Source organism: Trachypithecus francoisi, unplaced genomic scaffold (assembly GCF_009764315.1).
Source record: "Trachypithecus francoisi isolate TF-2019V2 unplaced genomic scaffold, Tfra_2.0 Lachesis_group10, whole genome shotgun sequence".
Taxonomy (NCBI): domain Eukaryota; kingdom Metazoa; phylum Chordata; class Mammalia; order Primates; family Cercopithecidae; genus Trachypithecus; species Trachypithecus francoisi.
Window position 1 is genome coordinate 31,678,473 of NW_022681455.1, and position 24,381 is coordinate 31,702,853.

The 24,381-nt window shown below is 52.1% G+C and overlaps 3 protein-coding genes across 34 annotated transcripts; 1 reads left to right on the top strand and 2 right to left on the bottom strand.

Annotated features, from left to right (window-relative positions):
- Window positions 1-261: 261 nt before the first annotated feature.
- BAG6 (BAG cochaperone 6) lies at window positions 262-14,553 on the bottom strand. 30 transcript variants are annotated; one of them, XM_033216594.1, is made up of 26 exons: window positions 14,278-14,552; window positions 13,524-13,644; window positions 11,038-11,155; window positions 10,727-10,923; window positions 10,443-10,496; window positions 10,209-10,283; window positions 9,137-9,372; window positions 8,252-8,381; window positions 7,292-7,489; window positions 6,810-7,062; window positions 6,388-6,465; window positions 6,170-6,277; window positions 5,945-6,057; window positions 5,753-5,840; window positions 4,694-4,980; window positions 3,981-4,272; window positions 3,645-3,814; window positions 3,408-3,461; window positions 3,199-3,301; window positions 2,983-3,107; window positions 2,671-2,817; window positions 2,186-2,245; window positions 1,618-1,857; window positions 1,429-1,536; window positions 731-877; window positions 262-455 (listed from the first exon to the last, which is right to left on the bottom strand). In XM_033216594.1, the coding sequence occupies exons 2-26, from the start codon at window positions 13,629-13,631 to the stop codon at window positions 360-362; spliced, it is 3,585 nt and encodes a 1,194-aa protein (XP_033072485.1). In that variant the 5' UTR covers window positions 13,632-13,644; window positions 14,278-14,552; the 3' UTR covers window positions 262-359. The 30 variants fall into 30 exon arrangements, with proteins under 30 accessions (XP_033072485.1, XP_033072483.1, XP_033072482.1 ...); XM_033216592.1 differs by having other exon boundaries at window positions 14,254-14,538; XM_033216591.1 differs by having other exon boundaries at window positions 5,753-5,837; window positions 10,727-10,944; window positions 14,254-14,538.
- Window positions 14,554-14,582: 29 nt separating this feature from the next.
- On the top strand, window positions 14,583-21,041 carry APOM (apolipoprotein M). 3 transcript variants are annotated; one of them, XM_033216624.1, is made up of 8 exons: window positions 14,583-14,860; window positions 15,168-15,178; window positions 15,355-15,629; window positions 19,294-19,448; window positions 20,056-20,129; window positions 20,220-20,318; window positions 20,465-20,563; window positions 20,902-21,041. In XM_033216624.1, the coding sequence occupies exons 1-8, from the start codon at window positions 14,751-14,753 to the stop codon at window positions 20,925-20,927; spliced, it is 849 nt and encodes a 282-aa protein (XP_033072515.1). In that variant the 5' UTR covers window positions 14,583-14,750; the 3' UTR covers window positions 20,928-21,041. The 3 variants fall into 3 exon arrangements, with proteins under 3 accessions (XP_033072515.1, XP_033072514.1, XP_033072516.1); XM_033216623.1 differs by lacking the exon at window positions 15,168-15,178 and having other exon boundaries at window positions 14,583-14,867; window positions 15,345-15,629; XM_033216625.1 differs by lacking the exons at window positions 14,583-14,860; window positions 15,168-15,178; window positions 15,355-15,629 and adding an exon at window positions 17,994-18,903.
- Window positions 21,042-21,159: 118 nt separating this feature from the next.
- On the bottom strand, window positions 21,160-24,341 carry CUNH6orf47 (chromosome unknown C6orf47 homolog). Its single transcript, XM_033216622.1, has one exon. It carries the CDS (start codon window positions 22,785-22,787, stop codon window positions 21,906-21,908), a length of 882 nt encoding a protein of 293 aa, XP_033072513.1. The 5' UTR covers window positions 22,788-24,341; the 3' UTR covers window positions 21,160-21,905.
- Between the last annotated feature and the right edge of the window lie 40 nt (window positions 24,342-24,381).

Below are 24,381 nucleotides of genomic sequence, written 5' to 3' on the forward strand. Positions count from 1 at the left end.
TAATTTGAGAGCGCTATCCTAGCATGCACCTAGAATATGCTCCCAACTCAAAATACAGGTCCTTTATTTACATATAAAGTGCTTTTGCGCAAAAAAACAACTGGTTTGTACACCTCTAAATAGTTAATTCAGTGTGCTGGGTGAACAAAACGGTGTCCATATGCTCACAAGATACTACAAGCTTTCTGGTACTCCAAGGAAGTATTTAAAAAACAAGTTCACACAAGATTAAGGGACTCACACTACTTAATGGAGACAATGTAGAGAGAAAGCAGCCAGAAAAATCCGACTTTTATTTCTTAAATACTGTGAAGGGGGGGAAACGGTCCCCTGATGAGGAAGGGCCATAGAGCAAAGAGCTAAGGATCATCAGCAAAGGCCCGGTGGGCATTGGGGAAGCGCTGGGGACTGTAGTTGGGGTCTTCCTGCAGTCGTTTTTGTATATCGGACCGGAGCTAAAGAGAAAAAGTAAGCAGGTTGGAGAAACACTGGCCAAGTCCCTATGATCCAGCAAGCAAGCAAGGCCATCCCTCAGAAGCTAACATTTCCCCCACCAAGCACACTGTCAAAGAGCCCGGGGTGGCATTGTCAAGCCTTCCCAGATGCCAAAGGGGAAAACAAATGGTAGCACCAGGGTGACCAGTTCATCGTTGAAGGGATCCAGGGAAGAGGGACCCTAGCCCAACCCCTCCCACTAGACCATCCCTATTCTGCTTCAAGGTGGGGGCACCTGCTGCCTGTAGCTCTCCTGAACCTCTGGTGCCTCCAGGTCCCGGCTCAGGCTCTCGGGGCTCGTCAGGGGCCGAGCTCCGGCTGCCTTAGCTGCCCGGCTCACAGCCTCTGAGAGAAGCAGCTGGGGGCCCTCACCCTGCATCGTCTGGGGGACAGGGGGTTGGGAGGGAAAAGAGGATCAATGTCAGATCCAGTGCCACCATCCGGCTCACCCTTTCCATGAGTCAACCACTCCACGGAGTCTCCATGCTAGTGGAGAGAGGGGAAGTAGAGTCCAGGATGTGGTTTTTACAGCAGAAATGCCTTCCTAATTCCCCTTGGCTCTAGCCAAAACCAAAGTGAATGTGCTTGAATGTGCTCTTCAAAACGAGAGGCAGAAGGGATCAAACCATCTGGGATTCAAGAGCTAGATAACTCACAAGAGGAAACCCACCTTAAAGGAAAATGGGATCTAAGCACATGGGGATTAGGCACCTGAGGAACTAATACAGGACCTGCTAGCAAACAGACTAAGCTCAAGTCCTGTATGGTTATGGAACACCCAAGAGCAAGTCTGAATCCCAGAAAGGTTTCCTCATTAAATGAGGGGAGGGGAGACTAAATAACAAGAGCGCCTACCACCTCTAAATAGTTTAATTCCAGGCATGACAGGGAAACCTGGATAGAGAGAGAGGCTTAGGGAAGAGGAAAACCAACCTTGCGTCTCTTGGCAGGCATACCACTGAGGTAGGCATCACTCAGAGGGGGCTGCGGTTTCACCTTCCGCTGGCTCTGAATGTCCTGCTGGATAATAGGCACCCATTCCTGGGGAGGAAAAGATGAGAACGTAGTAATGCCCTTGACTTTCAGTTGCCTTGACACACTGGATTACTTCCTGACACTTACTGGGGGGACTGCAGCTGCCCAAGGTTCTGTCTCAGCTGAAGCTCCATCCTGTTCATCCCGGGAGCCCCCCTCAGGAGCAGGAGGTGGACCTCGGGACATGGCCTCTTCCGCTGTTGTTCCAGGGGCTGGGGAAGCATTCTCCCGCTGGGTGTCAGATGGTGGGAAGAGCCAGGCTTCAGAATTTTTAGCCTCCAAACTTTTTTTTTTTTTTGGAAATGGAGTCTCGCTCTGTCGCCCAGGCTGGAGTGCAGTGGCCAGATCTCAGCTCACTGCAAGCTCCGCCTCCCGGGCTTACACCATTCTCCTGCCTCAGCCTACCGAGTAGCTGGGACTACAGGCGCCTGCCACCTCGCCCGGCTAGTTTTTTTTGTATTTTTTTTAGTAGACGGGGTTTCACTGTGTTAGCCAGGATGGTCTCGATTTCCTGACCTCGTGATCCGCCCGTCTCGGCCTCCCAAAGTGCTGGGATTACAGGCTTGAGCCACTGCGCCAGGCCGCCTCCAAACCTTTCTCCCCAAGCCCTCCACATTATCTGGCCATTATCTCAACCTCCCCCTCTCCCGAGTACCTGAGGCTCAGGGGAAGCTCTTTCTGCTCCCTGAACTTCCATTGGCTCCTCAGGAAGTGGCTGTGAAATTAAAGAACAACATATTTCAGCCGGGCGCGGTGGCTCAAGCCGGTAATCCCAGCACTTTGGGAGGCGGAGGCGGGCAGATCACGAGGTCAGGAAATCGAGACCATCCTGGCTAACACAGTGAAACCCCGTCTCTACTAAAAACACAAAAAAATTAGCCAGGCGTGGTGGTGGACGCCTGTAGTCCCAGCTACTCGGGAGGCTGAGGCAGGAGAATAGCGTGAACCCGGGAGGCAGAGCTTGCAGTGAGCCGAGATCGCGCCACTGCACTCCAGCCAGGGCGACAGAGCAAGACTCCGTCTCAGGAAAAAAAAAAAAAAAAAAAAAAAAAAATATATATATATATATATATATATTTCCTCTCAGATCTCTCCAGTTCTTTCAAGTACCCTGACCCCATCGCCCATCAGGTCCCTTACCTGGGGGGGATCACCAACCCTGCGAACGTATCTGAGAATGGCATCAGGGCCTACAGGCATGTGCTCCAGCACCACCTGAAGCCTCAGTCCCATCATAGTGGTCAGCCAGCTCACCAAGGAGGGATTCACCCCACGAGACATACGACGCTGAGGGGCAGAAAGCAGATTTAGAATATAAAACCCTCAACCACCTTTCCTAATATATTAGATCCAGGGTACAAAACGTCAGTTTAGAAAAGAAAAATGAAAACTGCAGAGAATGGAAATCTCAGGAAACAAAAGGCTAAGGGCCTGGGGCTAGGTGGTGCTTACAATTCGGCCATTGATAACAGCAGCAAGCTCCATCTGCTGTCCCCCCAAGCAATGCAGGTTCAGGGCCAGGCATTCAAACAGGCCTTGGTTACACAACTCCAGCAACCGGGCCCCAAATCCACTATCTGTGAGCAAAACACAAGGAGGGAATGCTGGCACACGGCAGCCCTGCACATCCAACAGGCCCCACTCGCCCCCGCCTGGCCAGCCCCTGACCTGTGCAGTGCAGCACATGAGCAGCAATGCTATTAAACTGCTCTTGGAGAAATTCCAGGTTTGTCCGGATGATGTCCACACCTGGCTGAACCTGCACCAAGGACTGAGAGACAAGATACACAAAAACAGGAATCGTAAGACTGGGAACGGAGAAGGCAGCTGCCTTGACCAGACCCAGGAGAGGAGGGGAATAGAGAAGGGTTACTCACAAAACTCTCCCGCACATACTCTTCTAGCCCCGTGATCAATGTGTGGGTTGCCATCTGCGGAGGAAACAGAACAGGTTTAGTTCAAAGCCTCAGTCCTCCCAAGACTTCCACCTTGACCCCAACGAGTCCAGGGCTTGTGTGGGGGCAATTGGAGCTTTACCTGGCAGAGAAGCAGTCAGAAATAAGGAATAAAATGTGCAAAGGAGGAGAGCTTGGGGGCCCCTGGCCTTCATTTACCCGGATGTTACTGGGTGTGGGCTCCTGACCACCCAGGTAGTGTTGGTGGAAGAAGGATCGCAGCTGGGGTTGCAGCCGTTGTAATGGCTGAAAATGCCCATGAAGCAGCATCACTACGTCCACCATAGAGAAGTTCTGGCACAGAAGAGAGAGCAGGGCCCCAAAGAATCCTGGGGGACAGGGGCAGATGTTAGCAATGACCTTTACCACCTGGCTTGCCCACCCACAACCAGGTACCAACCTCATCCCACCTTGGCAACACCCCTAAACCAAGGCCATCTACCTTCCTCTGGCTGCCCCTTCCTGGAGCAAGCCAAAGCACCCCCTTTTGCTCACCAAGGGCCCCATCAGCTCCAGGCTCAAAGATGTTGCTGGATCCACTGAGGCGTTGTATGAAGGCAGCAATACTTTCACTGCTGCCAGCCCGAGCCCCCAAGGAACCCAGCAGGGAGCTCAGCACACCCTGCACCACTGAGGTAAAAAACTCCGGTGACAGGCTCTCAAGACCCAGGCCTCCAGGACTCCCTGCCCCACCAGAAGGGGAGCTTGGTGGGGGCATGGTCTGCTGCTCTGGGGCAGGCTGTGGGGGTGGAGGAGGTGGGGGTGGTGGAGGGGCTGTCTGTGTTGCCTGGCAAATAGAAAAGGAACAAAGAACAGAAGGCTGAGGTGAGAATGCAGACAGGGAAATAATATGGCATCAAGAGGGCACAAGCCAGTGGGCCCGGGAAGATGGGGAGTTCCATTCTGATCTTCACTGCTCAGAGCAAAAGTACGGTAGGTATTTAACAGAGTCAGGCAGCACAACTACCTGCCTCTTCCTCTGAACAGGTAATCAGAAAGCAGTGACACTAATTACTACACTTTCTTTCTAAACCTCATTTTCTTCATCTTTAAAATGAAGGGTTCAGAGTCAATGAATTCCCAAGGCCCCTTCCCCAACATGTCACTAGGGGTTCCTACCCAGTGGTTATATAATGGGAAGAAGGTACCACTGCCTGGCTGGGCCGGGGGACAGGAAGGGTGAGGTGAATGGCAAGCCAGCCACTCACCTGCAAGAAGTCAGTCATGCCCTGGAGAAAGGCAGGGACACCAGGCATCGCCACAGTGATGGTGGGAGAAGCCACACCAGGCCCTCCAGCCCCTGGTCCGGCAGGCCCTAGCAGGTTCCCCAGAAGCTGAGAGAACTGAAGATCAGCCGTGGAGGGTTGAGGGGTGGGTGGAGGCTGGGCAGGCCCCCCAGGGGCGGGGCCAGCTGTGGTAGCTGTGTTGGTGGTGCCAGCACTGGCAGAAGCAGTGGCAGGGGCTGGTGGTGGAGCCATTCCTGGAGTCCCCTGAGCTGTAAGAAACCAAAAGAAAAAAGCTGGGCTGAGCATGGTGGCTCTCAGCTGTAATCCTAGCAACTATGGGAGGCCAAGGCAGGAGAACTGCTTGAGCCCAGAATCTAGGCCACATAGTAAAACCCCATCTCTACCAAAAAAACAAAAAAAGACAATTACTAGCCAGAAGCTAGTACTCCTAGCTACTCAGGAGGCTGAGGTGGGAGAACTATTTGAGCCCAGGAATTCAAGGTTACAGTGAGCTATAACTCACTGGATTGCACCACTGCACTCCAGTCTGGGTGACAGAGGAGGACTGTCTCTCCTAAAAAAAAAAGAAAAAAGCTGACCAGGCACGATGGCTCAAGCCTGTAATCCCAGCACCTTGGGAGGCCGAGGCAGGTGGATCATGAGGTCAAAGGATCGGGACCATCCTGGCCAACATTGTGAAACCCCGTTTCTACTAAAAATATAAAAAATTAGCTGGATGTAGTGGCACGCACCTGTAGTCCCAGCTACTCAGGAGGCTGAGGCAGGAGAATCACTCGAACCCAAGAAGCGGAGCTTGCAGTGAGCCGAGATTGCACCACTGCACTCCAGCCTGGTGGACAGAGCGAGACTCTATCCCCCGCCAAAAAAAGAAAAACACTGAAATCTGAAGACAAACAAGACACTATAACAGCCCCATTCCAGGAAAGTAGGAACCAAGAAAATACAAAAAGAACTAGAAAGTGCCAATAAACAGACTAGGAAAATAATTTAAAGTCTGAGTGGGGAAGAATGAAAACTCACCCACAAGGACTGGCTGCATAAGAAGTTGCCCCACAAGGCCGCTCACCATCTGGGCCAATGAGGCATTGGTACCCAGCCCGGCGCCCTGCTGGATAGAGAGCAAGGGAGGACTTCAGACCTGCCCTTCCATGCACCACCACAGGAGTCTCTCCCTAGACTGTTACGCACTAGAACTCCCCAATCCTTGCTCACCAGTGTCCCAGAGACTGGGGGCCCTCCAGGATGGGAAGGCCGAGCCTGTGGAGGAGTGGGCCGGGCAATCACCACCCGGGTTGGAGCTGTTGGGAAGCCTGGCACCTGCTGTCCTGTGGGTGGCAGAAGAGAGAGACCCAACAGGGCTGAGGGCCAGGCCCTTGCCAGCCAGCTACCATCATGGACTGTGCCCCACCTCCCAAGCCTCCCCTTCCAGGTCATTACCTGCGGCCGCGGAGGCAACAGCTGCCACCATGGCCTGATGAGTGATCTGGTGGGCGACGGCGTGCATGAACTCAGGGGGCAGGGAGGGCAGCTGGATGAGGGTGGAGCCTGGGGGGCGGGTCTGATGTAACCTTGAACCTGGACCCCTTCAACCCACCCACTCAGCCCTTCCCCTTCTCTACCCAGAGCTCAGCCTGCCCTGATGCCCTCACTCTTACCCAGGGTTTGGCCATGACCAGGGGGCCCCAGGGGGCCAGTGGGAGCACTCGGAACACCACCAGGCTGTGTGCCAGAATCTGGGCAGGGAGACAGAGAGAGTGGCCCTGAGGTAGGTACGGCCAAGGCCTAACTATATCCTCCTGAGATCAGGCATACTTCAGGCCCATAATCCCCCAATCAGAAAGCCTGCTTTTCCCTCCCTCTAAACAGGGAGAAGGTGCTCCCTTCACCATGCAAACACATCTCCAAAAACAAAGCAAGCCATCCCCCATATCTATCTACTAAAGCTTCTGCTCTGGTCCCCAGGCTACCACCACCAGCATGGGCCTTCCCTTCCCCACCCCGTTTCCTCACACCTCAACATGAACCTCCCTCATCATGCTGATTCTGCTCTTCTCGCCAGCAACTGATCCTAACTCACCTTGAATGTTCATGTGCATCATGACCACGGGTTCCACGCTCTGGTGGGAAATCCGGATGACCCTCGGGTGGCTGGTGGCTGGCGGGGGAGCTGGACCTGGAGGGGGAGCCCCCTCAGCTGAGGACTCGACATTAGTAGAAGACGGAGCCACGGACGAGGCCTGCCCAGGACCAGGGGGAGGTGCCTCTGCATTGGGAGTTGGGGGGGGCCGAGTCCCATTTCCTGTCATGGTCACAGTGGTTCCCACGTTGATCTGAAAAAGACAGATGGACAGGCAGAAGTGAGAAAAATACAGAAGCCTAACCAAGAAATCCTGACTGACACAAATTAGATGCACGATAAACCTCTAAAGTATCTCCAGCCTCCATCACCATGTTTCCAAAGTCTCCTCCTTTCCTAACCTCCTTCAGGCCCAGTAGCTACCCTGGGTCACTCTATCAACACCCCTCACTCTCCCTCAGGCCAGACTCCCCCTAACCCACCTGTATGGGAATGGCTGCCTGCTGGAGCACCATGGGGGTGGTGTAGTGAGACATAGGCCGGACTACATGCAGGTGTCGTGGGGGCGCACAGGCCAGATTGCAGCGCAGGTCAGATAATGCAACAAAGGTGTTGCCCAGCAGTCGCAGGCTCTCCCCCACCAAGTTGATCAACCGCTGATCCTCCTCCCGGCCCTCGTGCTGCACACCCCAGCCAAACACAAAAGGGCAGAAAATATCAAGCTGGAGTCCATCTCACTAATGAAAGCAATAATGCCTTTTAAGAATACCACATCCTCCAAAACTTTCAGTTATATCCTTGTAAGTTTATATGCAGACCAAATCTCTGCAAATAAATTACATCTTATTCACATGAGAAACATCGTATTAAAACACTACAATGAATCAGTCAAGTCATCATATACTGATCTCCTTTAAACTTTCTAAATTCATTCAAAGGCACAAAGGATACAAGGACAGTGGTTACAGCAAAGATTATCACCTTCTCCGTAAGGGAGGAAAAAGTCACTTACAGGTTCAGAGGGAAATTGTTTTGTTGCAATGTGTGTGTGGTTTTGTTTGTCTCGCTCTGTCACCCAGGCTAGAGTGCAGTAATGCAATCTTGGCACACCGCAACCTCCTCTTCCCGAGTTCAAGCGATTCTCCTGTCTCAGCCTCCTGAGTAGCTGGGATTACAGGTGTGCACCACTACGTCCAGCTAATTTTTATACTTTCAGTAGAGATGGGGTTTCACCATGTTGGCTAGGCTGGTCTCAAACTCCCGACCTCAGGTGATCCGCCCACCTTGGCCTCCCAAAGTGCTGGAATTACAGGCATGAGCCACTGCACCCAGCCCTGTTGCAATGTTTTTCGAGGGAGGGAAAGAGTTATCTGTATTTCAGCCTGTTCTGTTTTGGGAGTACTAGGGCTAAGGAGAAAGGGCAGGGCCATCAAAGGGCTCACATTGTTATTATAGTCCGTGGTGGCAGCAGCACCCAGAACCTCGTAGTAGCGCTGCAAGAAGGGCTGGAGGCGACTCTCCAGCCGCTGCAGCTCTTGGAGCACCTCCACATACTCCGCAGGGGAAGGATGGCTGTGGACAAACCCAAGGGGCAGTGAGCCAAAGCTTTCCTCAGATTCCCAACCTCACAGTCAACAGGGACCACATGTGCCCTCCTTCCCCTGGGTCTCCCAGAGCCCTGGCCCAATCCTTCTTTGGACCAGCAGAGCTTCTATTTTCAACCTCCGCCTCCTGGGTTCAAACGATTCTCCTGCCTCTGCCTCCCAAGTAGCTGGGATTAAGTCGCCTGCCACCACACCCAGCTAATTTTTGTATTTTTTAGTAGAGACAGGGTTTCACCATGTTGGCCAGGCTGGTCTCAAAACTCCTGACCTCAGGTGATCTACCCGCCTCCATCTCCCGAAGTGCTGGCATTACAGGCATGAGCCACTGTGCCCAGCCAAAGCTTCTATTCTTTACTCCCACCCATGAGAGGATGGGGAGAAGAAAATGAACTGCTCCCACCCTCTCCACCACAATCCTGCACCTCTAATGGTGAGAGACTAATTCTAAGAAAGAGAGCAAGCCTATATGAACTCAGAGAAGAGAATTCTCATCAGGCTCAGGAGATACCATTTGGATTTTCTTGCCGTAGGGAGAGCAGTTCTTCTCAGCTGCCTGTCCTAGCGTCATTTACCTATATCAAGAGAGCCCCTCCTCACCCCTCAATGGTAACCTTCAACTAAGACCTCCAAGTAATCCTTTCCCTCCCTTGCCATGGTTCATTTTCTTCTCCCCATACTTCACTTAGGATTTCCCACCCCCTAAAGATTCCCTCCATCTCTCACTTGGGTGCGTTTGTTTCTGGGGCAGGTGTTGGGCCCGCTGGGGCTGGACCAGGAGTGAGCTCCGGGTTCTGGGCTGGGGCACGCTCCTCCACTTCTTCTGCCTCCATGGGCTCCCGAGGAGGTGCTTCACTTTCAACTGGTTCTGATGTTTGAGAGCTCAAGGCTACTGGCTCCTGGGTCACAGCTGGTGGCTGCGGGGGTGGCTGACTGTGCTGTGGTTGTGGTCCTCCTCGACACTGAAGGTAGGGGAGAGTCAGAATACCAAAAGCAGGATAAGACTGCTGCAGAGGATTACTCTGCAGGAGACTGGACAGAGAAAGTATCCTAACTAGACTCCCTGAAGACATGGCTCTGCAACTGTATCTCTAACTCACTAGCAACTAGCATAAGACTGACACAAATTAGATGCATAATAAGCATCTGTAATTTTTTTTTTTGAGACAGTCTCTCGCTCTGTTGCCCAGGCTGGAGTGTTAGTGGCACAATCTCAGCTCACTGCAACCTCCGCCTTCCAGGTTCAAGCGATTCTCTTGCCTCAGCCTTCCAAGTAGCCAGGACTACAGACGTGTGCCACCACGCTCAGCTAATTTTTGTACTTTTACTAGAGACAGGGTTTCACCACGTTGGCCAGGCTGGTTTCGAACTCCTGACCACAGGTTATCCCCCTGCCATGGCCACCCAAAGTGCTGGGATTACAGGCAGGAGCCACCATGCCTGGCCACAGCATCTGTAATATTTGTAAATAACTTTCTAACAAAGAGTAGAGATTGTGGTTTCCTGTCCTCCATAAGTTGGTTTCCCAGCCTCCACAAGTTAAGAGTGTGGAATCCTTTAATTGAAAAGAGATGCCATGAGACAAGTCTGAAACAAACTCCCCGGATACCAGGCACCAAGAGAACTGGCAGAAATGAGAGAGGCTCACAAAGATACTTCTTCTGCCCAGAATAATACTGCAGAGAAGACTAGATTATGAAGGCCAAACCCTGTGGATATGGCCAAACCCCAACCCCCAAGAGGAGAGAAAAGGGAGAGGGAGGGTGGGGAGAGACCCTAGCCAACCTTGCCCACTTACCTCCATCCGGGATAGTAAGGTCTGTATATCCCTGATCATGTGTTGAGCCATCACCAGCCGTACCCGGGGCTCACTCTACAATGAGAGAAGGTTGATCAGGGTAGGTTACAGATGACGCCATGAGTTCTACCACCTACTAAATCAGGTCCCAGCCATCTCTCAGTCAGGTCCAACCCACCTCCCAGCCTCCTTCTCCCAGATCCCCTTCCCTGACCCTCGGAGGCCCCTCAATACCTGAATCGGGGCCTGTTCCATGTTGATGTGAACATCCACAGCAGAGCCGTCACTCTGGGGAAAGGGTAAGGGAAGTTGTTCTGGGAGAAGCCAACACTAAGGCTTCCACACCTCCAATTCATTCCCTGGAGCCCCGCCCTCTTTTCTCCTTAAAGACTGAGACCAATAGCACACCACAGGGCCCCCTGAACCCAATCTAAAGATGGAACCATCTATCTCATTCCCTGTTGCTACCACAACCAAAGCTACCCACAAAAGCCCTCCCCTGTGGAACATAAGCTTACAGGAAGATTGAACGTTCCAACCATGACATAGCTGTTGGCATTCCGGTCATGAACAGAGGCCCCAGGCCCCCGAGTACCAGGCGGGGGTCCCCCACCATGAGTGGCTGAGGCAGACCCCGTCCCAGAAGATGCCCCAGAAGGCAGCTGAGTCTGAGGAGGAGCCCGTTCCACCAGGTGGATAACCTTTCCCCCAACATCTGCAGAAAAATAGACACACACTGAAACACAGTATGAACAGGTAAACCCATGGCCTCAGTTCATCCCTCCAGACAGCAGCCCCAACCTCTGAACTGCCTCCCCAGTCCCCTTACTGTATTCCTGGAGCTTCTTATCATCTTGCAGAACTCGTCCCTGGTAAATGAGCCGTTGTTTTTCAGATGGGATGCTGACAGAGGCAGCAATGTGCTCCTTAAACTCTTTTACATTCATCTGAAAGGATAGAGGAGGCATGCACAGGAATGGAAAGAATGGAAGAAAGAGGAAGAACACAGACAACCGACTTGTGGAGGTGAGGGGTAAAAACCACCCCAGAATCACTACCCACTAGTCTTGACTGTGAGATAATTACTGTGCAAACCCTTAAACTAAAGTAACAGCTGTCAAAATACAGACAATAAGCTTGGCTGGGCTCGGTGGCTCACACCTGTAATCCCAACACTTTGGGAGGCCAAGGCAGGCAGATCATGTGAGGTCAGGAGTTTGAGACCAGCCTGGCCAACACGGTGAAATCCCTTTTTCACTAAAAAATACAAAAAAATTAGCCAGGCGTGGTGGTGGGTGCCTGTAATCCCAGCTACTAGGGAGGCTGAGGCAAGAGAATCACTTGAACTCAGGAGGCGGAGGTTGCAGTAAGCCAAGATCGCATCACTGCACTCTAGCCTGGGCGACAGAGAGGGACTCCATCTCAAAAAATTAAATAAATAAACTTAATGAAGCTCAGGTTATAGATCCAGGAAAAATAACACGGATGAAAAACAAAAAAATCACCTGGACATTATAGTCTCTGTCTGGCTCCCAAGGGAATTCCCAAGAGAATATGTGTCTAGAAACATCAGTGACCCCTTTCCAAACACAAAATGATACCAGTTTATTTACCAGACTCTCCTGTGATTTCCAAGATTAAAAAATGGCAAAGAAGATGGGATCTGGAATCAGGTCAATGAAGACAGACAAAGAAGATAAGAAAGTAGCAAAAAAGGTCCCGGCACAGTGGCTCACCCCTGTAATCCCAGCACTTTGGGAGGCTGAGGCAGGTGGATCACCTGAGGTCAGGAGTTCGAGACCAGCCTGGCCAACATGGTAAAACCCTGTCTCTACCAAAAATACAAAAATTAGCCGGGTGCAGTGGCGGGCATCTGTAATCCCAGATACTTGGAAGGCTTAGGCAGGAGAATCGCTTGAACCCAGGAAGCAGAGGTTGCACTGAACCGAGATTGCGCCCCAGCCCTCCATCCTGGGCAACAAGAGCAAAATTCCATCTCAAAAAAAAAAAAAAGTAGCAAAAAGAGAAATATTTTTCCTAACTAGAGACTGACTCTTGGGAAATACCAGGGTGTTTATACACAACTAATCACAAGTATATACATAGCTTTGCTATATCCAGGTAATATCATGTTTTAGAAAACCATGGACCACCCCACGTGCAATTTGTCTCCAAGTATTACAAAAATAAAGACTTAGATAGCTAGGGCCGGGTGTGGTGGCTCATGCCTATAATCCCAGCACTTTGGAAGGCCGAGGCAGGCAGATTACCTGAGGTCAGGAGTTTGAGACCAGCCTGACCAACATGGAGCAACCCTATCTCCACTAAAAATACAAAATTAGCCGGATGTGGTGGCACATGCCTGTAATCCCAGTTACTAGGGAGGCTGAGGCAGGAGAATCACTTGAACCTGGGAAGCGGAGGTTGCAGTGGGCCGAGATTGTGCCACTGCACTCCAGCCTGGGCAACAACAGCGAAACTCCCTCTCAGGAAAAAAAAAAAAAAAAAAAAAAAAAGACCTAGATAACTGTGTCCAAGGCTTTAAGCCCAAGAGACCCAAGATGTGCCACAAAAATTAGTAATTTCACTTAACAGTCTATCAAAAACCTATCTCCACTATGGGTTCTGATTTCCACCCTTTAAAAACACAGCATAAACCTGACTACTTTCTATCAATAACACACACTTGCTTAGGGTCCCCGTGCTGTTTCCCTTCCCAAAGGCCAGAGCCATGTCTGTCCCTTCGGGTTGGGGTCCACCCGTGATGATGACACACATCTTCCTTCCTCTGTACTTCCCTCTACATTAAGTTCTATCCATGTGGAGGACAGAACAAAATCAGCCTCACTCACAAAACATCAGAAAACGTTCGATTGGAATACGAAGGGATCAATAAAAAGAAAATCTGAGGCCAGGTATGGTGGCTCATGCCTGTAATCCCAGCACTCTGGGAGGCAGAGGAGGGCAGATCACCTGAGGTGAGGAGTTCGAGACCAGCCTGGCCAACATGGTGAAATCCCATCTCTACTGAAAAGACAAAAATTAGCTGGGTATAGTGGCACACACCTGTAATCCCAGCTACTCAGGAGGCTGAGGTAGGAGAATCGCTTGAACACAGGAGGTGGAAGTTTCAGTGAGCCAAGATCGAGCCACTACACTCCAGCCTGGAAGACAGAGTGAGACTCCATCTCAAAAAAAAAAAAAAAAAAAAAGAAAGAAAATCTGATCACCAGAAAATCAGGCTCATCTCTCAGGCTAAGGAGCCTAAACGAGGAAAACCTAAAGGTGCCTTCCAGAACTACTGAGGTGTCTCACCTGGGCCCCCACAATAAAGGTCCGAGTTTGAGAGTCCAGCGTCTTCACCAGCACCTCCAAGCTGTCAGGCTCCTCCACAGAGGTACTGGTACTATCATTAGGCTCCATGGCCGACAGGTCTCTAAACAAGAACGAAGGAAGAGAGGCCCGCTGTTGCCCAGCAGAGTGTACCCGGAAGACTCCCTAGCGTTAATCCCTGCCCCAATAACTAAAAAGTTTCTCCTACACAAACACACACATTCACACCTGTCCCCATCTCCCTTCTGATTCTGGGGCGCAGGGAGAGAAACACAAAGGGCAGGAGATCGACGGCATAGGGAGCTGGAGGACGAGAGGTGGGAGGGGCTCCACGATGCCAATCACAATAAGCGTGGAGCCAGTCAGATTAGGAAGGAAGCACGATACCGGAGACTAGTGTCATCACCGGTCACGGCAGGACAAGCACCCCAGAGCTCGGAAAATCCTGGGACTACGCGAAAGCGGTGGTCGCGCCACACTCTGCGGGGAAAGTGGTCTCGCGCACGCGCGCCACGCCCATCGAACCCTCCTAACTCACTAGACCTGAAACGGCACTCACGGGGCCACCGACCTGATAGCTGACTGCCCGCGTCTACTGGCTTCCCACGGTGTTCCAGCAGACCGACACAACTAACCCACAGCCAAACACAAACACACAAACACACACACACCCCCACTACCCCGCAGCTCCGCCCCCGACTTCCCCACGGACCGTCACTTCCGGTCTCCCCCAAACCTGCCACCGACGGCCACTTCCGTTTCCCCGATAGTATTTGGGGATCTCGAGGCGATACTTCCGGCTCCCCCCAGGTCCCCAAGCTTTACTTTTGTGGGGCACGACGAGAAAGTCCGCAGCCCCAAACAGTGAGTTTCTGAGGGCGAGTCGGGCCGGGGCCGGCCTAGGTGGGAGGGAGCCGAACACCCAGAGGAGTCGCCGCCGCCGTCGCCCGGGGGACCGTACTACGCCTGCGTGTGTCGCAGTACGCATGCGTAGACACTTAAGCATCGCCCCTCCCCCCCCCCGCCCCCACAACCCCCTCGGCGGCGTTCACGTCTGTGCGCGCGCTTGAGCGCTAGAAGATTGAGGTAGCTACCGTAGATGCCTGAAAAACAATCACCAGCTGGGACTCTACCACTGCCTCGAGAGGGGCTATGGACGGTCGTATGGACCTTGGACTTTGGAGATGCGGGATTATGCCACATTAATCTATGTTTAAATCTTGGCAAGCTGAGAATTTCAGGCGGCACTGTCCTAGCCAGCTAAAACTCTTCTCCACCTTTTCGCCCTCGCTGCGCCCTTTCTTCTGTGCCTCCGGAAGTTACTCTTTTTTTTTTTTTGAGGCGGAGTCTCGCTCTGTCGCCCGGACTGGAGTGCAGTGGCCGGATCTCAGCTCACTGCAAGCTCCGCCTCCCGGGTTTACGCCATTCTCCTGCCTCAGCCTCCCGAGTAGCTGGGACTACAGGCGCCCGCCACCTCGCCCGGCTAGTTTTTGTATTTTTTTTAGTAGAGACGGGGTTTCACCGTGTTAGCCAGGATGGTCTCGATCTCCTGACCTCGTGATCCGCCCGTCTCGGCCTCCCAAAGTGCTGGGATTACAGGCTTGAGCCACGCGCCCGGCCCGGAAGTTACTCTTACAGTAGGCGTTTGGGGGCGGCATGGGGCGATTTTGTTCTTGGTTGGTTGGTTGAGCTAGATTTCGGTTCCGCCGGATGGGCGTTTTGCGGGCTGTGGGCGTCACATTCGTCACCGGCGGTGTGTGGCCAAGGGGACATGATACGTTTTAGGAAAACTAAGCGTGCTGCTACATTGCAGGATTTTTGTCAAGAAAAGAGGCGCCTCCGAGTTTGAGAATTGGGAGCAGATGGAGTCGGAGTGGACAGAAAGACAAGACCCTGACAGTGGAGAATTTAAAGACCGGCCAGCATGCTTCCGAAGGCCAGGGGTGGAGGCATTACCGCCTCTCCGTGCCCTCTTCTCTTAACCTGCCCTGGGACAAGGGCCTCGGCCCTGCGAAACTGCGAGTCCTCCAGAAAGACACATCGCTGCTGGGGTGCCCAACCTTTCTGGGATTCGTAGTTTATACCCAGGTCCTGGTTTTAGTTAAGAGTTCTAATAAGCATCTGTTTAATGAGCACTTGTGCCAGCCCATATACTACGGGTTTTATGGGGGTTTTTTGTTTGTTTTGTTTTGTTTTTTTGAGACGGAGTCTCGCTCTGTCGCCCAGGCTGTAGTGCAGTGGCGCGATCTTGGCAACCTCCGCCTCCCGGGTTCACGCCATTCTCCTGCCTCAGCCTCCCGAGTAGCTGGGACTACAGGCGCCCGCCACCACGCCCGGCTAATTTTTTGTATTTTTAGTAAATACGGAGTTTCACCGTGTTAGCTAGGATGGTTTCGATCTCCTGACCTCGTGATCTGCCCGCCTCGGCCTTCCAAAACGCTGGGATTACAGGGGCGGCTCTTGTGTATTATTTTAAAAAGCCTTTTAACATAAGCCTTTAACATTTTTTAGGTGAGTACACTAAGACGAACATGAATGTCAGAATTGACAAATCGAGGCCAACAGGACTCCAGATCGAGCACTTGTACTTTACTGCCCCAATAAAAAAGTATTACATTTTAGCTTTTTTATGTATTTTTTTGAGAGAGGGTTTGGCTTTGTCGCCCAGGCTGGAGTGCACTAGCTCAATCACAACTCACTGCAGCCTCTGCCTCCCGAGCCCAACCCATCCTCCCACCTCAGCCTCCCAAGTAGTAGGGACCACAGATGTGCACCACCACACCTAGCTAATTTTATTTTTATAGAGATGGGGTCTCGCTATGTTGCCCAGCCTGGTCTTTAACGCTTGGCCTCAAGCAATTCTGCCACCTTGGCCTCCCACAGTGCTGGGATTACAGGTGAGAGCTACTGTGCCTAACCACATTTTAGCTTTTTATTACAAAAATTTTCGGCCGGGCCTAGTGACTCACGCTTGGGAGGCTGAGGCGAGTGGATCATGAGGTCAGAAGTTCAAGACCAGCCTGGCCAAGATGGTGAAACCCTGTCTCTACTAAAAATACAAAAATTAGCCTGGTGTGGTGGCAAGCGCCTTGTAATCCCAGCTGCTCCGGAGGCTGAGGCAGAGAATTGCTTTGAACCTGGGAGGTGGAGGTTGCAGTGAGCTGAGATCAGGCCACTGCACTCCAGTCTGGGCAACAGAGCAAGACTCTGTCTCAAAAAAAAAAAAAATACAAACATTATACCAAAATAAAATAGTATAATAATCTCTAATATACCGGTCACCCAAATTTTGTTTGTTTTTTAACTAAATCGCAAGCCTCACCCTTCGGCAAATTTTTTGTGGCAGTCCGTGGGATATAAATTTATCAAGCTAGGTGTGGTGGCTCATGCCTGTAATCCCAACACTTTAGGAGGCCGAGGCGGGCCAATTGCCTGAGCTCAAGAGTTTAATACCAGCCTGGGCAACATGGTGAAACTCCATCTCTACGAAAAATTAGCTAGGCGTGATGTCGTGTGCCTGTAGCTCCTACTTGGGAATCATCTGAGCCCAGGAAGTCAAGGCCATGGTGATCCATGATCGTGCCTGGGCGACAGAGTGAGACCCTGTCTTAAAAATAAATAAGTAAATAAATAATCTGTCGAGGAAGCCCCACCTCTCACAGCATTAACTGCTCCAGTCACTTGGTGCTATTCAGTGACAGCCTATTTGGCAATTCTTACTGCCTATTATTTGAGAACTTATTACCCATCAGAAACTAAGAGTTTTGCAAACATTACTATTAATTATAGCAAATATATACTTTGGACTTACCATGTGCAGGTCTTTGCTAAGGGCTTTATGTGCATTATTTCATTTAATCCTATGAGATTGATGATTTGCCAATTTTACAGATGAAAAAACAGACAGTAGTTAGGGGCTGGTGGTGTTTTGTTTGTTTGGAGACAGAGTCTCACTCTGTCGCCCAAGCTGGAGTGCAGTGGCACAATCAGGACTAATTGCAGCCTCGACATCCCAGGCTCAAGCAGTCCTCCCACCTCAGCCTCCCTAGTAGCTGGGACTACAGGCATGTACCACCACATGCGGCTAGTTTTTGTATTTTTTGTAGAGACAGAGTTTTGCCACATAGCCCAGGCTGGTTTTGAACTCCTGGGCTCAAGCCATGCGCACACCTTGGCCTCTCAAAGTGCTAACAGGCATGAGCTACCATGCCCCGGCTGTAGTTAGGGTTTGGACACATTCTGCCTGACACCAACATCTATTCTCTGTGTTTTTTTTTTTTTTTTTTTTGTACCCCAGGCTGGAGTGCAGTGGCCGGATCTCAGCTCACTGCAAGCTCCGCCTCCCGGGTTCACGCCATTCTCCTGCCTCAGCTTCCTGAGTAGCTGGGACTACAGGCACCCGCCACCTCGCCCGGCTAGTTTTTTGTATTTTTTAGTAGAGACGGAGTTTCACCAAGTTAGGCAGGATGGTCTCGATCTCCTGACCTCGTGATCCGCCCATCTCGGCCTCCCAAAGTGCTGGGATTACAGGCTTGAGCCACCGCGCCCGGCCTTCTATCCTCTTTTAACAGCCAGATTACGTAGCCTCTTTGTTGTAATAAATGTTGAGAGAATGTGTCAGTGAACATTGCCAGGGTATACATATTTTTCTAATTATAAACTGAAGAGAGCAATCCACCGTGCCCCAGCACCTGCATCATACACCCGCATCATACCTGCTCTAAAGCACTTACTGAGTTGTATTGCAATGGTTTGTCTACACAGTTTTCCCTAGAACAACTTATTCAAGGCCAGGGGCTATGTCTTACTCATTTTTTTAATGTCCCCAGGGATTAGCTAGTTCTTGGGAAACAACTGGGACTCAAAATAGTTTGCCAAATGAATGAATGAGAGGCCCAGTCAAGCTACTACTTCCCTTCAGTGCTGCACAGTGCAGCAAATAACCAGCTCAGATACGGGTTCAAAGACCACAGGTTTCTCCTTGGACAGCTCAGCTCTCCTCATAACTCCTGAGAAACCCTGGACGTGCCAGGGTATACTATGGAGTGGTTGCATCCGGAAGAGGGGGAGGAAGTTCCAAATACTAAGTAATCCAGGTTTGGGTTGGAAAACAAGGTTGAAGTTACTCATTAGCAGGTGAAAGGGTCAAGGGTCGAATGCAAGGGAGCTGAAAGCAGAGTGGACTGAGCAGCCAGTAGGGGAGAGAGCAGTTAAGGCACACACAGCACCAGCTCCCTCCTGCCTGAAGATGTTCCACCAAATTTGGGCAGCTCTACTCTACCTCTATGGTGTTATCCTTAACTCCATCTACCAGTGCCCTGAGCACAGTCAACTGACAACTCTGGGCGTGGATGGGAAGGAGGTATGGACTGAGATTGGGGAAGCCTATGGTGGAGGCTCTGAGGGACTTGGGTAGATGGCCTAGAATGACTGGAGACCGTCTTGGGAAAGGAAGGGAGGAATGGGGTGTGAGTGTTGTGATACTGAAAGCAAGAAGAAAAATATCAGTACTGTGGCCATCAATGCAGAGGCATGGCAGAATTAGGGGGTGGGGTGATTACCCAGGTTGATTGGAGAGGGGCAATGAGGAAAAGTCATTTAATGACTCTTTGTCATGGATCCAATCCTAAGTTGGAAAAAGGAAGGCAGCCGACACCTCTACCCCTAAGTCTTGCTGACCTGACTGATGAAGAGGTTGGACCTATCCTGTGCTGGAACCCACCCTCTTTTGCTCCCTTCATTGTCTCTCCAGTTCCCAGAGGTCCACCTGGGCCAGTGGTATTTTATCGCAGGGGCAGCTCCCACCAAGGAGGAGTTGGCAACTTTTGACCCTGTGGACAACATTGTCTTCAACATAGCTGTTGGCTCTGCCCCGATGCAGCTCAACCTTCGTGCCACCATCCGCACGTGAGTGGTGAGGAGGCAGAAGCATCACTAGGTTCAGTCTCTGCCCAAAGTGTGAGAATCCACCCACCAAGAGCTGGCCTCTTAGCTGATATATCTACTATGCTTGGCCCACAAAATTCAATGGCTGTATTAATTGCCCTCTGGAGAGAGATGTGCCTAACCAATGCTTAGTAGCTTGAAACCCAAGGAGAGCTGGGCTTCAATAAGGAGTACAAGTGAGTAAACAGAAGGTGGGACAGGCCGGGCGTGGTGGCTCACACCTGTAATCCCAGCATTTTGGGAGGCCCAGGCGGGCGGATCACAAGGTCAGGAGATTGAGACCATCCTGGCCAACACGGTGAAACCCCATCTCTACTAAAAACACAAAAAATTAGTTGGGCATGGTGGCGGGCGCCTGTAGTCCCAGCTACTTGGGAGGCTGAGGCAGCAGAATGGTGTGAACCCAGGAGGCGGAGCTTGCAGTGAGCCAAGATCACGCCACTGCACTCCAGCCTGGGCTACAGAGCGAGACCCAGTCTCAGAAAAAAAAAAAACAAAAACAAACAGCTGGGACACTGTGGTTGGGGTGATGGTCATTCTTTCCTCCTTGCCACCACCACCTCTGCAGAAAAGATGGGCTCTGTGTGCCCCGGAAATGGATCTACCACCTGACTGAAGGGAGCACAGATCTCAGAACTGAAGGTTGGTTCTTCCCAGCCCTCACCCTCCCCAAGTCCCTTGAAGCTTGGTTCTGCATCTGTGTTCTCACACTTCTCCCACCTACTTTGACAGGCCGCCCTGACATGAAGACTGAGCTCTTTTCCAGCTCATGCCCAGGTGGAATCATGCTGAATGAGACAGGCCAGGGTTACCAGCGCTTTCTCCTCTACAGTGAGTAGGGACATAAGGCAGGAAGGGTTGGAGGGAAACAAGGGAGGGCAAGAGAACTCCTTACTCTGTGTCCTATGACATCCTCCCAGGAAGAGCTAGGTGCTTCCAGGGGTTTTGACTGGCCTGGCCCCACCTTGCCCTTCCAGATCGCTCACCACATCCTCCCGAAAAGTGTGTGGAGGAATTCAAGTCCCTGACTTCCTGCCTGGATTCCAAAGCCTTCTTACTGACTCCTAGAAATCAAGGTAAGGTGTTAAAGTTTCACAAAACAGGATTAGGACTCACCAAGTCTTCTGGGGTTACAGGGTGAAAGAGGCTCGTGTGATGTCACCAGAGGGATGTGGCTAAGAGCTGTCATGTCACCTGAGGGAGGCAGAATGGGTTCTGGGCTACTCGAGAGGTTTCAGAGTTTGCACTGGATAAAGGGGGCAGAGGGTCATACGTGGAGGGAAAAGGCCCTTAGAGACTCCCCTTTGACACGGGGAATGAAAGAACACATTCTCCCCCACCCCATTACTATCAACTTTGCTTTTCTCCCTGGACTTCCTTTCTGTCCTCTTCTTTTTCCCTTCTCCCATCACAGAGGCCTGTGAGCTGTCCAGTAACTGACCTGTAACTTCGTCTAAGTCCCCAGATGGTACAATGGGAGCTGAGTTGTTGAAGGGAGAAGCTGGAGACTTCCAACTCCCATTCAAGATAATAAAGATGATTTTTCAATCCTCATCTCATTCTGGGGTTTGTCTCCAGACATCATTCCCACTCCTCCCATTTCAACACTCCCCCTGGATTCTCTACCACCTAAACCCCCAGGTGGATGGCGTCAGGAAGAACAGAGTGGCAGTAACTCTCACTTTGTAGTGGTATATTTAGGATTTGATGTGACACAGTTATTTATTGCTGAGTGAGCAAACCCCTAGCCCCCAAGTGGGGACTACAGGCTTCAGTGCTTCCCCCACACTGCCTGAACTACCCGCCCTTCTGCACTGGCCCTCCTGCCAATACTGCCTGCACTGTCCCCACTCCCTCTGGCTCCCATGATCACCAGATCTGCCCTGCAGGCTCCCTGTCACCTGTGGGGTCCTATCCAGACCCCCTAATCCACTTGCCTAGCAGCCCCACTCTTCCCTTGGTGGCTCAGATCTCGAGATCCAAGGAGTACCCTGGGTGTCCCAACCACTCTCTTACTGCTACCCTGCTCTCGTCTCCTGCACCCCAGGAGAGTTTTGAAAGGTAGAGAGAACCCTTTGGTCTTTATTCTCCACCACCACACTTTTTTTCTTTTTTTTTTTTTTTGCTTTTAAAAAGTGGAGGTGGAAAAAAAAAACACAAAAAACTGAAGGTGGGAGAAATTTAAAAGCAAAACTAACAGCTGGTGAATCCAAGGGCAATGCCCTCACTGTCGATAAACACAAACACCCTAAATAGCTCTGTTCTCTCCTATGTATGAAGGGGGGCCCTGCACCCTCATACTCTGGGGTTTCTTCCCCATCCCTGAGGTCCCTATGCTTACAATTTGGGTCATGCCCCACACTTTTCTCCTAAAGCCCTCACTCTCTTCACCCTTTACCCCCACACGGCACCCCATGGTCACAGCCCCTTTCCTGGGTCTCCCCTCTGCTCCTCACCCTCCCTCTCCAACCCCTCACTCTCCCAATCAGTGGCCTCCTCATCCCCACTGGGCTCCCGGAGGCTGACAGCCAGCACCAAGGCCTGCAGGAGACCAAAGAGGCAGGCAAAGTGCAAAGGGTGGGCAGTAAGTAGGCTCAGAACAGCATGGAGCCCATGCAAGGCAGCCAGGAAGGACAGTAGGCCATGTAGCCAGAGGCCCAGCGGTCCACGCAGGCCCAGTGTGTCCAAGGCTGCCCGCAGTGGTCGTGAGCACAGGGCCAGCAGGGCAGAGGCCAGCAGCTCCAGCAGATGCAGGGTCAGGTTGGTGGAGATCTGCAGACACTCCTCTGGTCCCCCCAAGTACCGGGAGGGAGCTCCTGGTTCCCCCCGCAGCCAGCCCAACAGCTTCTCACGCCTGCCAGGTTTCTCCACTGGGGTTCCTGGCCCAGGGACGCTCATTCCCCCTTCAGGCAACACCTCAGGTCTCCTGGTGCCACCTGAATCCACATGATCCCATCCGAGTTCGGGACTGGCCCCTCCAGCCTCCAGTCTCCCAGACTCTTGAGTGCTAGAGATAGGCTGGACCCACTTGAGGGAATCCATTCTTTTGCTCCCTAGTTGCTCAACTTGGGGCTCAGTGCTTGGTTCGGAAGCAGCCCTAGAAACCCTCAATGCCCCTGAGTCCTTGGTCTTGGGATGCCCCACATCTTCCATGGTTTCTGGGGCACTGTCCCAGTCACTTCCTGAATTCTCCGAGGAGCTGTCCACCCATCGGGGTTCTGGGTCAGGTGGGTCAGGCCTCATTGGTTTCCGGCGGCCCCAAGGGCGAGGTAACCAGCCACCAAGCCGTCGCAGGAACATGGCCGGGGGTGTGTAATGGGCCCCCAGATTCTGAGGCTGCTTCCTGGCACTACTCAGACTCTCAGGATCTCCTCAGAAGCCAGAGTCTTTCTGGCTCAGAACAGGTATTTGCCTGGTGATGCAATCCTACTCTGAATTCAGAAGTGGCTCCTTCCTTCTCTGAATGGTCATACAGCCTCAAGTGTGGCAAGTGGTTTGCTTCCTCTTCAGTTTTGGGGTAAAGGGAGGCACACCCAAATTCATTCACCATCCACACCCCCACAAACAAGATTCCAAGAGTCTCAGATCTGACAAGGCCTGGGTCACCACCAGAGAGTCCTCTCTGTGTTTCCGGATTTCCTTCCCAGCAGGCATCACCCCAAGTTTCACTCACCAAGGCCACACCCCAAGGTGCCCCAGAAACTGGGGCGGCAGTGCTCCATCCAATAAAGCAGGCAGGAAGGTGGCCCCAGTTCCTAGGTGCTCCTGGATCGTGTAGTCTTTAACTGCTGCCCCAAGGGACCTCGAGGAATAGGAATTCTCTTTGTTACTAGGTGGAATGAAAGTGTCCAGCAAACTCCAGCCAGCAGCGTTCGTCCCTTGATTTAGAGTGCGATGATTTCTACAAAGTGGCCCGATTGGCCCGCGAACACGCAGCAGAGACGCGGCCTCCGCAAGGTCAGAACTAAGATGTCCTCGGAGATCCCCAGTCGCGAGGCAAAGTGCGGGCCTACTTCGGGACCCAGGCGTCCGGGCGCTTTGCGCGAGGACCGCTCCCGGGCCCAGCGTCGGCGCCGCGGCCTCGGGGAGCCGCTGGGAGCTGCGGAGCCCGGAAGCAGCTGCACCGGGACGGGAAGGACCCGCGGGGGCGGTGCCGCAGCTCATGGGGCGGACCCTGCGAATCGACCGCCCCCGTATCCCCCGCGTTGTCCGTGCGCGCCGGACCACGGAGCGCCAAGCTGAGATTAGCAAGGGCCAAGACCTTAATTTAAACCCAACTCCCCATTTTCGCGAGCATCTCATGCTCCCCTGAACTCGGTCGCCCCCCTACAGCCCCCTGCCCCTGAGTTCTTCTCCACATTCCCCACCACGCCTCCATTTCGCATCCAAGCCTTCATGAAAGGTTTTCCTAGAAAGGAAAAAATGAGGAGTCTTGCGACTGGAACATCCCTCCCCTCCCCCTCTCTGCAAATTTTAATTCGTGGATTTCACAACAGTGAGCTCTTCTTGTGCCTGGCATGAGCAAGACAAGGGGATGGGTGGTGGGAGGGTTGGGAAGTGTGGGAAAGAAAAGTGTACACAAATAGGCGTAATGAAAAAGCTTGACTTAAAGTTTAGATTTGGAGGCCAGAGTTCTGGTCCCAGTTCAACTAAGTGTACAAGCTTGATAATCGTGGGCCTTCCTATCACACTGACCTCTTCCAGCAAAACCCTAACCCATTCTCATCTCTAGGGGCCTTCTTTGACTTCCCTTATTACCCTGTATTTTTGATAACATGGGCTGGAAGTGGTGGCTCATGCCTGCAATCCCAGCACTTTGGGAGGCTGAGGCCAGCAGATCACCTGAGGTCGGGAGTTCCAGACCAGCCTGGCCAACATGGAGAAACCCCGTCTC

Bases quoted from the DNA above. Each gene is read 5' to 3' on its own strand.
- BAG6 (XM_033216586.1), bottom strand. From the start codon at position 13,631: ATGGAGCCTAATGATAGTACCAGTACCTCTGTGGAGGAGCCTGACAGC. The intron at 3,815-3,980 runs GTGAGCAAAAGG...CCTGTCCCCCAG, and splicing joins TGGAGCTGATGGGGCCCTTG to GATTCTTTGGGGCCCTGCTC. The intron at 456-730 runs GTGCCCCCACCT...TTTTCTCTTTAG, and splicing joins AGGAGAGCTACAGGCAGCAG to CTCCGGTCCGATATACAAAA.
- APOM (XM_033216623.1), top strand. From the start codon at position 14,751: ATGTTTAAATCTTGGCAAGCTGAGAATTTCAGGCGGCACTGTCCTAGC. The intron at 14,868-15,344 runs TTTTTTTTTTTT...TAAGCGTGCTGC, and splicing joins GTGCCTCCGGAAGTTACTCT to TACATTGCAGGATTTTTGTC. The intron at 20,319-20,464 runs GTGAGTAGGGAC...TTGCCCTTCCAG, and splicing joins CCAGCGCTTTCTCCTCTACA to ATCGCTCACCACATCCTCCC.
- CUNH6orf47 (XM_033216622.1), bottom strand. From the start codon at position 22,787: ATGTTCCTGCGACGGCTTGGTGGCTGGTTACCTCGCCCTTGGGGCCGC.